Source organism: Epinephelus lanceolatus, chromosome 19 (assembly GCF_041903045.1).
Source record: "Epinephelus lanceolatus isolate andai-2023 chromosome 19, ASM4190304v1, whole genome shotgun sequence".
In the NCBI taxonomy this organism is placed as follows: domain Eukaryota; kingdom Metazoa; phylum Chordata; class Actinopteri; order Perciformes; family Serranidae; genus Epinephelus; species Epinephelus lanceolatus.
This window is the reverse complement of record NC_135752.1, coordinates 24687706-24700256: the sequence shown is the minus strand read 5'-3', so window position 1 is coordinate 24700256 and position 12551 is coordinate 24687706. Positions and strand designations below refer to the sequence as shown.

General features: G+C 41.3%; 1 protein-coding gene across 2 annotated transcripts in view; it reads right to left on the bottom strand.

Annotated features, from left to right (window-relative positions):
• Window positions 1-12551, bottom strand: part of sfswap (splicing factor SWAP) — an 82215-nt gene that overhangs the window by 48084 nt on the left and 21580 nt on the right. For both annotated transcript variants that reach the window (XM_033646908.2, XM_033646909.2), the window contains exons 8-10: window positions 10349-10610; window positions 9826-9978; window positions 9554-9647 (exon numbers count right to left, since the gene is read on the bottom strand). In XM_033646908.2, the coding sequence (XP_033502799.2) occupies window positions 9554-9647; window positions 9826-9978; window positions 10349-10610 (509 nt within the window). The remainder of the gene's footprint in view (window positions 1-9553; window positions 9648-9825; window positions 9979-10348; window positions 10611-12551) is intronic.

The window sequence follows — 12551 nt, the reverse complement described above, 5'->3', positions numbered from 1 at the left end:
CCCATGTTAAAATGTCCAGGGGTCTGATTTATAAACACAGCGTACACACAAAATGAGGCCTGAAAGAGGCGTACGCCACTCCCCACGGAAAAGTTGTGATCTGTAAAAACAGATTTGATGGAAGACACTTTGACTCATGCTTACGAACATTTTGGAGACGGGATATTTGTGACGCAGATGGTGAGATGGAAGCCTGAGAGTAGAAATTATCTAAATTTTTTCGACACATGCCTTTTTTGGCTTTTGTCTGTATGTACATTTTTAGTATGGACCCTACGCATTGTTTAATAAATGAGACCTCGGGTCTTAATAACTAATTTCAATGACAACTAGCCCAGACCATGATGTGAGTGCTGTGTCAGATGGTCGTGGTGAAGAGGGAGCTCAGCGGAACGGCGAAACTTTCAATTTACTGGTCAATCTACGTCCCAACCCTCATCTATGGTCATGAGCTCTGGGTAGTGACCGAGAGAATGAGATCGCAGATACAAGCGGACGAAATGAGGTTCCTCCGTGGGGTGGCTGGGCTCAGCCTTAGAGATAGTGTAAAGAGCTTCGAGTAGAGCCGCTGCTCCTTCGCATTGAAAGGGGTCAGTTGAGGTGGTTTGGGCATCTCCTGTTAGAGGTGTTCCAGGCACGTCCCAGTGGTAGGAGGCCCCGGGGTAGACCCAAAACACGCTGGAGGGATTACGTATCTCGTCTAGCCAGGGAACGCCTTGGGGTCCCCCAGAGGGACGTCTGGAATACTTTGCTTGGGTTGCTGCCCCCACGACCCAGCTCGGATAAGCGAAAATCGATGTATGGATGGATGACAACTGTACAGGAGAGAAATTTTTATATAACTTACCCACATACTTTTATTAAGGTTTAAAGTTATGTATAAGTAAGGGCGGGCCTTGTTAAGCAACCACTGTCTGCCAATAGTGTCCATGGCTTCTCAGTCAGATCCAACCCTCACGCCACCACAGAGTCAGCCACTCACCCAAATAGGATCACTTATGGCTACAAAAAGATGCCAATGGCCAAAATGCCGAACTTAAAGCTTCAAAACAGGAGTCCACAAACCAGTGGGTGACGTCACGTTAGCTACCTCCATTAATTTTACAGCCTACACTGTCTGAAGTTGTCTCCCGACTGTGCTACAGAATGATTTGATGTGGGGGAACCAACAGCAACTTTGGAGAACAGAACCTTCTGGCTGCAGCTGAATGGATATTTCAGTACTTTCAATTTCTATATTGGAGGCACGGAGCAGGATAGAAAGGTCAGTAGTCCATTAACACCAGCAGAAGACTCTTTAGAGTCGAGCCAATCTTATAAGATGAAAAATTGGATTTTTTACTCAACTACTGTCACTACACATTCATGGGACCTAAAAAAAGCAGAAAATGGAAATGATCAAGCCTGTATTTTTACTTCTCTTCAAGGAATACTTCATCGACAAAATGACCATTTGTATATCAGTCAGTCATACCGTGTCACCGTGACTTTGCAAAGGAAACTTTGTTTTTCTGGCATGCCTCCATGGCAAACAGGGAACACACTGATTTACTGATTGATCTGGGACAATGTTTAACTACAGCAAATCTATATCAAAACATCTGTTAACGAACTCCCACACAACTCGTGCAGTATAATCCAAGTCTAATTCGTCCAGTTGTATTCTTAGTATTTCCCAAACATGTGCATTTTTGCTAAAATCTCTGGATGTAAAACTGAACCAAAAGAAAATGAATCTATGTCCTCGTCAAAGCCAGACTCCAACAAAAGGTTTCTTAATGAAAATGCATGTGTTTGGGAAGTTCTTAACGTACGACTGGGTAAATGTGACTTGGATTATACTGCACAAGTTGTGTGAGTTTGTAAATGGATACTGTTATGTTAAAATTGGTTCCCAGTCACTCAATGAATAAGTATGTTCGTTGTTTTCTGAAAAGGCACGCAAGAAATCAAAGTTTTCTTCAAAAAGTCAGTGTTACATGGCATGACTAATTGATATACAAATAGCCTCCTTGTGAGTAAAGTACTCTCCATGAACCTCTTAGACACCTGACTGCACAAACACACCATTCACTGCAATGTCATTGGTCTTTTAACCAAATTTAGGTGAAGAAAAAATACAATTTTAACACACTATCCACCATGTTTGAGCAAGAAATTGGCTATGCATAAAGGTCATGATTTTGGTTCGAAAAATGGTGGAAAGAAATTAAATAACAAACAATACAACGGCTGTAATTTTCCTATATATAAAAGCCTCCCAAATTATTGCTAACTACACCTATTATTCTGATACCTCTGCTGGTTGCCAATTTCGGTGCACAACAGACTCCTCATCTGAGTCTGGGTCTGACTGAGGCTCAAACACGTATAGCTGAATCTCAATAGTTCCTCTTAAATCAGCTCTAGCCACCTTGATGTGCACTGCTCTTTTAACAGTCAACCTGGCGCGAGCAGTGCTGGAGAAAGTCAAAGGCAGAACCTACTGCAAGCAACAGTAATGGGCAGGGTTGAGGCCAGATCTAGAGATTCTCAATAAAGGAGAAAAAGTAGATCTGCTTCAAGCCCCTTACAGTTTTTTTTTATTACTATTATGTCAGAAAAACATGTTAAAAAACATACTTTAAAACATGTCTGCACAGGGACATTTTTAACTTACTGTAGGGGGTAGGTAGCGTACAGGGGTTTAGAGAGGTTTTTTACTGAATGGACCTGTACATAATTGATCAGGATCAGTTAATTTCAGTATATTTGTTCTTACTCTCTATTTTCTCCTCCATTTCGCTGTGTAAACAGCTGTTGAAACAGCTTTGAACACCTCCACTTGGCTTTCTAATATCCCACTGTATGGTCTATCACTAATAAAGTATCTTTGCAAAGCCCTTACAGCTGGCTTATGTACACAGTTCTGCTAACCAGAAACCCTCTGTAGTAATATCTACGCACCAAGTGCTCTTAGCCGCTATCCCAAATATAAACTGCTGATGGAAAGAAAGGGAAAGTGGTGATGAAGCCAATGCCACAAGAGGGAAAAAAAACCTAACCTCATGAGGTACATTTTACCATGTTTGAAGAATGCTTCAAATACAGCTTCCTAGTATTCAGCTGTAATTGAACAGTGCTTTCAGTCACAGCACTTTACCGGGGGCCCGGGAGAATATAACTCCTAAAAAAACTCTAAAATCAAAGTTCACAGGAGAAGAAGCAGGAGGAAACTCACTCTAAAACCTCACCAGTTGGAGTTTGCAGGGATTTGATTGTGCTCACACACACCTTTAGCTTAGCCTTCAGAATCATTTGATTAGTTGATTTGCACGCTTCGCTGTAAACACAGGACAGTTCAGGAGGTAATAACCCTCCACTCTGAATGAAAACATGCATCAGCGTTTAGTAGTGGGGCTGCAAAACCTGTGCTGGGTGATCACAAGCTTCATGGGAATCTAAATTTAAAAATGTTTGCTGCAAAAGAAAAAATGTAAATGACAAATAATTGACCCAAGAGCAACTCTATATGGTCAATGGATGGATACTTTCACATAACCTGAGTTTGACCCCTCTCCAACTGAATTTTACTGTTGGAATTTCTACTTTCGTCTCCTCACAGAGCTTTGTTCAAAACTACTTTACTCAAAATCAAATTGTCAGCTCAATTCAAAAATAATTCGAACAATAAACACTGTCATTGTCAGATTATAGTAAAATGTCCGGCCCAAAATAGAACATTGTACTTTGTGTGTTAAATTGTCTCATTCAGGGATAATCTGACAGCAGAGGGGATGAAAACTGCTGGGCTGTGCCCAAATTCAGTTGTCTAGTTGTGACTTCACATAAGCTAATTATTTATTTTTTGATTGGCTAAAATACAATCCTTTTTTGATGCTTCCATTCGCATATTAGCCACAAACAGACTTTCAAAACCACATGGGTGCTGCTGAATGCTAACAAAACAAATGATGAGTGGCTCCCAGAAGTGGAGCGAGACTTCTATTAGATGCCAGAGCAGATTGAAAACATTTTAATTGTTGAAAGAAAGTGTTTGATAATCAGAACTGAGAATCTGGGGTGGAGTATCACATTAAACCCAGCAGAACAGCATGAATCAGAGAGTTTCTATGCACCTTATGAGGAGAGCTCTCCAAACAGGATGCACACACATCTTTTGATGAGTTGGACTATTTACAAAATGCTCCTTTTTAGATAAGTTTTATTCATCCACTCCAAAAGTGCCACATTCTAAAGATTATATTGATGCTTATACAAATTAACAGCAGCCCCACATCCTGCTGCTGTCTGCTTTGACTGATTTTAGCCCTTTCTTGCTTTTTCATTAACTATGAAACTATAAATAATAGCACTGACTGAGAGCAGCGATATCTGCATCCCATTACCCACGGCACAAATCACAAACACGAGGCAGGTTTCTTGATAGAAAAGCCGAGCAGCTGCTTGTTGGAGCAGCCTGAGCTGTGTCATAATGGGCCACACTCCTCTGCACTCTGACAAGCTAATGGATTTGATTCGTCAGAAGACAAATTGCTCCTTACAAAAGTTTCTCGCTCACTTTTCGCTTTCTCCCCTCTCGCTCTGACACAAAGCAGATTCAACAAACCTTGAATATATGTGAGTATACACAAGCATGCATATATGTACATAAGAAACATCAATCAATCTATGTGCCCACCTCGCTATTTGACTGTCTAAATCACATAAAATTCCCTTGTCTGAGAGGGATGATGGGTTGATGGGGTTCCTGTGAACTTACAAACACTCTGTGAATGTAACAGAGGACTGAACGCACCACAGCTCAGCTAGAGACCCAAAAAAACACTTTGAGCTGAGACACCAATTCTGACAGGTTCTTGTTGGAAAAAGATGAAATCTGCCCTCAGTAAATGACCTGTAAAAATGACAAACTGCGTTTCTAAAACCTTGAAACCACTCTGTGAATATGCTACAACATGCATTAGTCCATTCATCTTCAATGGTGTCATGAAATCAAATTATAAAGGGACCTTGGCAGGAAAACTGGTTGTGCTTTTAAAGAGAGTCGAGCTCATAATTGCTTTCATTTTGGTGCGGTACATAACATTTATCACCAGCACAGAGAAAATATATGATGTATCGCTTGTCCTTGCGTCTATTCATAAGCTAAATTAGTGGCCCCTGTGGTAGAGTTAATTTTAAAGCAACCAAACAGGTTTTGGCATCCTGAAATTTAGCTTTAGTCAATAAGAGGCTTCAGCAGTCAATTGCTCAAAATAAAGTGGGTTTCTTCCAAAGTTAAGTAGAAAATGACCTCTTTGTATTACTGTCCTTCCAGTACTGGGAATATTTGTACCTAAAAGACTGCAAGTTTGGGGAAATCCAACTTTATTTCACTAAGGCAGGGTTTCAACACATCCTGGAAAACCTGGATTTCACATGGAAATGAAAGAAAAAGTCAAATGTCCTGGAAAAACTTGTGTTGTCCTGGGAAATTATTTCAAACTTCTCTCATTTTCCTTCAGCTGAGAATGAACTACTGTACTAGGCTATCAATTGGAGTTCCCTAAAACACATAACACTGCCATGTGAAAGGGCTAAGTCATGTTCAGGATCATATTAACATTCAAATTGTAGTGTATGGGCAAGACTATTTTGAATAGGCTGCTCCCAGTTATGTTGAGGAAATGCTGTGAACACACCCTTAGGGCCTGGACCTTAGATTATTTGTACCCTCAAATCCATTGCTGCCAATGAAGATGCGCAAAAAGAGCACTCAGACTCAACTATCAGAATGCAGGAACAATCAATCACTACCAGGAGATACATCGCAGTTAAAGGTAAGTATAGGGGAGAAGATGATCATTTTAGCACAAGGCAACCCAGAGCTTTATGATTTGTCCCACAGACAATATTCTAATTCCCCTAAAAAAATAATGCCTGGAAGATCAGCTCTATGTATGGTTAGCTGGCTATGGTCGCTTAGCAATGTCTACCTGCCTCTGAGCCCTTGAAAGTTGGCACAAGTGTGGCACCCAGCGCCTGTCTGACGCCCTTCGCATTCTCTAAGCGGTAGAGGATGTGGCAGGTGTCCTAGAGGGCAAAACTCTAAATAAAGTCACTTACACAGAGAGGAGCATATTAATGTAAGGTGCAATATCTGTCCTGTCTGTCTTACAAGCTAGATCATCACTGAAAAAGTCCTGGAAAATGAGTGGGAACCTTGCAAGTGATACATAAATCAAGAAGCTGGTTGTCTTGTGCAGTATCCTCCTATGACCATAAGCTTAGTCTGTGTGGGTGTGATGACAGCTTTATTGTATTTAATGAATGTCTTGTAGATGTGGGTGTGGTTTAGACAGGTGCCAGGAGCCTGAGGCAGGGTCAGCACTGATGTCACACTTGGGGGTTGGTGGTATTGAATCATTAGCCACTATTAGCCGCACCTGGAGGGAGAGCTGGAGATGCCCTTGAGCTAAGTGGGCACACGATACGGGTGGCGCCTGAGGCAAGACATTCTGAAGACAAAAGAGACTGACAGCACAAAATGTCCATGTGAATACACGTTCACTCTGAATAACCATGAAGAGTGAGCTGGCCGACTGGTACAACAGAACAACATCCAAAGGGTGTTCAGCAGAGTTGGTCCGAGTGAGCTGGTTGCAGGGAGCAAGAGCAGTGGCCTTGCAGTGAGTTAACCATTCACCCAGTGAAGTCAAGGCACATTTCTCACATCTAATGCAACATGTAGGGAGACGCACTAAGCTACGGGCTTGCTAGCCTTAGATGACGAGGTTTCACGAGCCAGGTTTAGCACAGCAGCACAACAGTGGGGCTCTAATATACAGTAAACACGATGGATATAAAAATGAACAAATGTATTTTTTCTACAGGGTATATATTAAATAAATATCAAAAAACAGGTGACCTGAAAACCTGAAGAAGAAGCGGAATGGATCCCAGGAATCAATCATCCCTATCGAGCCTAACCCATGAAATCTATTAGCAACAGTTACTGGTTGACACCATACAGCATTGGCAGCCAGAGGAGCCAGTGAGAGCGCTGCATGTCTGTTGGCACTGTTGCTAATTAAGGTCATTGAGGTCTTCATACATGATAATTGGATTTTAATTCTGAGACAAAAGGTACAGAACCATTTCAGTGATAGCACAGCTGGACAAGTGAGAAAAATCCTACTTCAAAAACTAACAAGGAAAAAGACTGCAAATGGGCCGTCAACAAATCCATTTGCTTAGAAAATTAGGTTTTGTTACTGATGCTGCATTCTGCTTGGTTTTAAGGTATTAAAATTTGATTGTATAAAATTCCCAGAGCAGGGGAGACAAATTGGAATGACCTCACTGGCAGAATTGATGTTGGAAAACAAGACTGGAAGACTATTTAAGAAGGAGGGATTTTTGCAGTGTATTGCTCTGGTGCCCAGTGAGAGGGCTGGATCTAGCTTTCTACAATACTCAGCCACTGTATCACTCTCATCCATCCTTTCAATATTTTAGATCAGGATACCTTTGATTTTAGCACAGCAGGTCCTAGCTTATCAGCAGCAAAAAAGCAGCTAATTTCAAGGCTGACTGTAAGTGCAGTGAATGCTTAGACAACCTTTTCCCATGTCTAAATGGTGGCTGCAAATGCTGTTAAATATAATTACATACAGGTGCGGAGAACACTGAGGTTGACGACAGGAGACAAATGGGAGAACGGTGTTTCTCCTAGGTGTGAAGGTCACTTTTGGGGGAGTATTAATACTGCATTTACTGAGCTTTTATCTCCTCATACCAAGCACCTACTGACCGAGAAAATTAAAATAATTTAATTTAAAAAATAAATAGAAAATAATACAAGGATTAGTCTTTTTAAAGGTTGTCTACAAAAACACTCTGTAAGGGTTAGGGTCAGATTTTCAATTTGATGTTTGTCTCCACCCCAGCAATAATTAGAGCCACTTATTCCTGCTGAGTTTCTACATGCTTGTTGGTCCTCCAAAAACTTTGTCAGCCCATTCTCTACACACATATTATATTTATTTCATCAGCTCTACATGCAATTTGAGTTCTGTGGGTTGCGTGGCAGAATCCTTCCTCTTCTTTTTTTCTCGCTTTACTGAAGAAGAGGACTAATTACCCTGACCTTTCTTTCTTAAAATGTACTTATCTGGCTTTATTAGACAAATACTTCGCCCCCCCAAACGACCATTTGTATACCAATGACTCATTCCACGTTACACTGAATTTGTGAATAATCTTTGTTTTTCTTGCATGCCCCCGGTGAACCAAGAATCCAAAAAACAGAGTTAGTTTGTTTGTGTTATAGTGTGACTTTGCTGAATCCAAACTAACCCTCAAGAACACCAAAGTCAAACAGTAACACAAACGAACTAACTGATTGAGGCCGTGGCAGACCAGCAGCTACTGTGTTTAGGAAGGTAAAATTACTGTTTTTGTCAATAGTCTGACTTTGAGGAAAACACAGCTAAGTTTTGATTTCAGTTCAGTTCCCCGTCGGAAGGAGTTGTCTGTTTGGGAAGCACTGAGCATACGACTTAATAAGTGAGACTTGAGCCCTTTTTTAGATAGGAATTGTGCAAATTTGCAGGAAAGCCCAATCAGTCTTTTTTCAGCATTGGCAATATAAAAACAAAATCGGGGAGTGCAGCAAAATGCCGCCTACCTACTTTTGTTTATACAGAATGCGCCTTTTTCGGGGCAATGGGGGACATGAGCAAGTAACAAAACGTGTAGCTCAGCGTGTGACGTAAACAGTGACATACTCTGAGTTGGCCTGTCCATCGTTCCCGTTACTTGACGGTTAATGACCTCTTTGTTTGCAAGAGCAAGGAGGGCGCGCAATTCCTTGTCTCCCCAGTTGCTCATCTTTACAGTTTCTGTCACGTTTGTGGTTCCCTCTTGCTACTAGCTGCTTGCTAATTCCTGCTATTAGCTGTTTCCTGTTTATCCACCGCCAGTGGGTCGCACGTGCGGCGTCATCAACAGCTCCTCCCACAAGTCTTCAACAGCCCCTCCCATGGTGGAAGGGCGCCTCATTCTTTTTAAACCAAAAAGGTTATGCCAATATGTCTACCCTACAAGGCGGAAAATTGGGCACCTCGGATCAACTCGCCAGTCCGGCTCTGTGTGTCTAAATGCTCGCAGCTTGCCGGCCAAATGGCCCAATATTGGCGGAAAATCTGGCAGTGTAAAAGGGGCTAGAATGAGTGATGAATAAACGAATGGTAATTTGGGGGGTGAAGTATTCCTACTTAGGAATATTAAGGGGCTTCATGTAGGAGATTTTATCATTTATGATTCTGTAGCATCTGTGATTAAACTGTAGCAGTACAGTCCCCATAATCATTACTATTCATAAACTGTGGACCATATCAACGTTCATAGCAAAGTCGTAGCCGTACTAGTCAACTTTATCAAACACATTCAAGTGACCTAAGATATCAAGATGGGGACAGGAATGTTAAGTGAATCTGGAGGAGGTCTATTTGATTCTACAATACAGAAACACACACACCTATATTCATATTAATGAAGTGTGTCATACCTCTGGTAAGCCTCTTCCTTCCTTCTGCATGAAGTAATTCTTCTTAAACTCATAATAGCTGTTGTACTGATTCCAAGACTGCAGAAAGTCAAACCTACAGTAGACAGAGAGAAGAGCACATTCTGTTTAAGACGAGAGGTGAACACCCATAAAAGATAAGCCAGAGGATGATGAAGAGGTTGTACAATATCTGAACCGAAAGTTACTGATAAGACTCCCTAAAACCCAGATGTAACCGGAGCAATAGATTTATTTCTGCTAAGGACACTTACCGTGGATCATTCTTGGCACGGACACTGGCCTCAAACTTAAGACCGTTCCTAGCAACGTACTCAGCCAGCTTGTCTATGACTGGCTGGGTGTCAGGCGGTGGGGGGATGATGGCTGCCGTTGCTGGTGTGGAAACTTGAGCTTCAGGTTTCAAACTGTTTTCAGGGGAAATTAAAGATGTTAAGCTGATAGAAAAGCTTCAACTATTAAAACAGGTGTGATCTGTTCTTATGTGGCTCTGATAGCTCTATTAAATTACAGTCTTTAATTTAACTGATTTCTCATATTCTATGCCTAAAGCAAATTAAGCTTTTTAATTAAAAACTTTGACTGAGCTAAAAGTCAACGTTTGATCAGGTTCTCCAATAAAATTACTGTATCAATATCATCTGTTTAATCAAATGGTTCATAGTATTTGATGTTTGATAAAGCAAAATACCAAAAACACAAAAAATTCAATTACACTTTAGAAGTCACTAAAACTTTCAGGAGAAATTGGCATTAGGGATGTCACTTAGTTCCTACCTGGTTTCTGGTACAACAGCAGAAGCAGCAGAGCTGGTGACCTGAGAGGGGGCTGTAGCTGGTGGTGCCATGGTGATAGTTTCAGGCTGGTTGGGTGTAGCTGCTAGACTAGGCACAGCCTCAGAAGATGTAGGGGGAGCCATGACAGTTGAGGGCATACTGCTATAGTAGGTGTTGGCATCTATGCCAGGGGGAGGCGGGGCCAGGCAGAACGTTCCATCAGGGAGCATGTAGTACCCGTAGTACATCGCTGCGGCATTAGCTGTGAAGAAATCAGGAGGAAATTATTACATCGATTTCCTTCCAGAAATTCATGATGAAGGACAAAGACTTCCTGAACTTCATGTGGTGTGGACATAAACTGCACATTTCAATGCCACCTTTTTCCACAATAAACACTAGTTTTAAGAGGATCGTGATCAGTTTTTGTTGAGACTATCACAGTTGTTGATTGAACTCTGCAGTGAGCTCGAGGCAACATTTGGTATGGTGCTGTGATGTTTTACAGTGTACAGCTCTTGTGTCGATCCTCTGCACAGTTAGGCTGAAAAGTGGGAAGACCAATTGTTAAGGAGGTGAAATTATGGTGCTTTCACAAGAGTTATGGGATGATTTACTAATTCATTTCAGAGTCCTGTCATGGTGATCTTTCTTTTTCAACCTTGGTGAAGAACATCAACAGGTCAGGGGAAAGTCATCTGCCACTGGAAATAGAATCTAGGCTTCTTTATTGAGTCTATAAATAACAAAAACGCCACATTTGTGCTCAGCCACTGTGCTGAAATTACATCTTCAAGGCAGGAAAAGGTGGACAAAGACAAAGAATTTTATGGCCGCAGTAATTTTACCCTTTCGAGGTTTTAAGTTTGTCCCAAATCCAATGGTTTGTGTCTTGTTATTGTAAATAAACAGTGAATGCAAGCTGTTTGTGGAGGGTTTGAATACACCGGCAAGCAATCTGCAAATATGATACATAACTGAGATATAAAAAACCTGAAACAAACCAAACGTATTAAGCGCTACTGCAAGAGCTTGCTTTGAGATTCCATGCTCTTAGTTTTGACCAAAGATGAAAGACATGACAGCTCCCCAAAAGTGAAGCCAAGACATTTTGATCACCTCTTGGAGGCTGGCTGCAGTATGGGACATAAACCCTTTCCCCTCTATGTTAGTAGATGGGACATGGGCCAAACTAAAATATCAAAGTACACATCAAATAAGTTTTCTTCAAGGATGATTTTTGTCATTTTAGTTAGTCCATATCACGCCGATTTTTGATCAAGTGTTCATTATTTGATGCTATAAAAATGGGGTCTGATGTCATGATTGAAAGCTGTGTGGGTCAGTCATTGTGCTCACAATCAATTTTACTGCTTGTGATTGGTTTGGACGAATGTATTGGCAGGAACTCGTTGCTGTGGCTCTACTTCCTGATCGCCTCAGCGCGGACTCTGACTCCAAATCATGAAGATGGCAGAGCTGCATCGTCCGTCTCTATATGCAGTCAATGTTTTGACACAGATGAAAAGCATTCCTAAGAGTGGAGGCCAAGTGCATTCACATTGGTCACTGGACAGCCGCAAATCAGTGTGGTTGTTGTGGTCAGACCTCAACAGTTGAGTGGTGTTTAAGTGTTCATTATATGGCTTTAATAGGCCTTCTGTTGCTAAAGCTCGCTTTGTGTTGTGGCTGTTTTACGTGCTGTGCTGTCCTGTTCACCGTCAAGCTATGTTTTTATGTTGCAGTTAATATGTCCTTCGCAGTAATTAATTTAAATCAGCAGATTGAAGAGCGTATAAATCAAGATATGACCTATGTGTGAGTGGGTCATCTCCCTTATCAGTGGATTTGTATTACAAAGACTCTTAATGAAAAAGAGAGGGGAAGAGGGGGGGAGGGGGGGGCAATGCAGGGACAGGGACAAAATAAATGGTCAATGTCAAAGTGGAGACAGTGTGATATTAACACATTAGTCACTGAGCTGGTTGACTTTAATGACATTTTCAATTTTCTCTAGTCAGGAAAATAGAAAACCACAGCAGGAGCTTTCATTTACAAACTTGACATGTGCTACAGTTGAGATAAAGACTTAAGATGTGTAAGTGGAGGGCCGAAACGGAAATTAAATTGAATCCTTGGTCAGACAGAGAGATGGATAAGATGATAGATAGATGATTGGATCGCTAGATGCATTTCATAAATT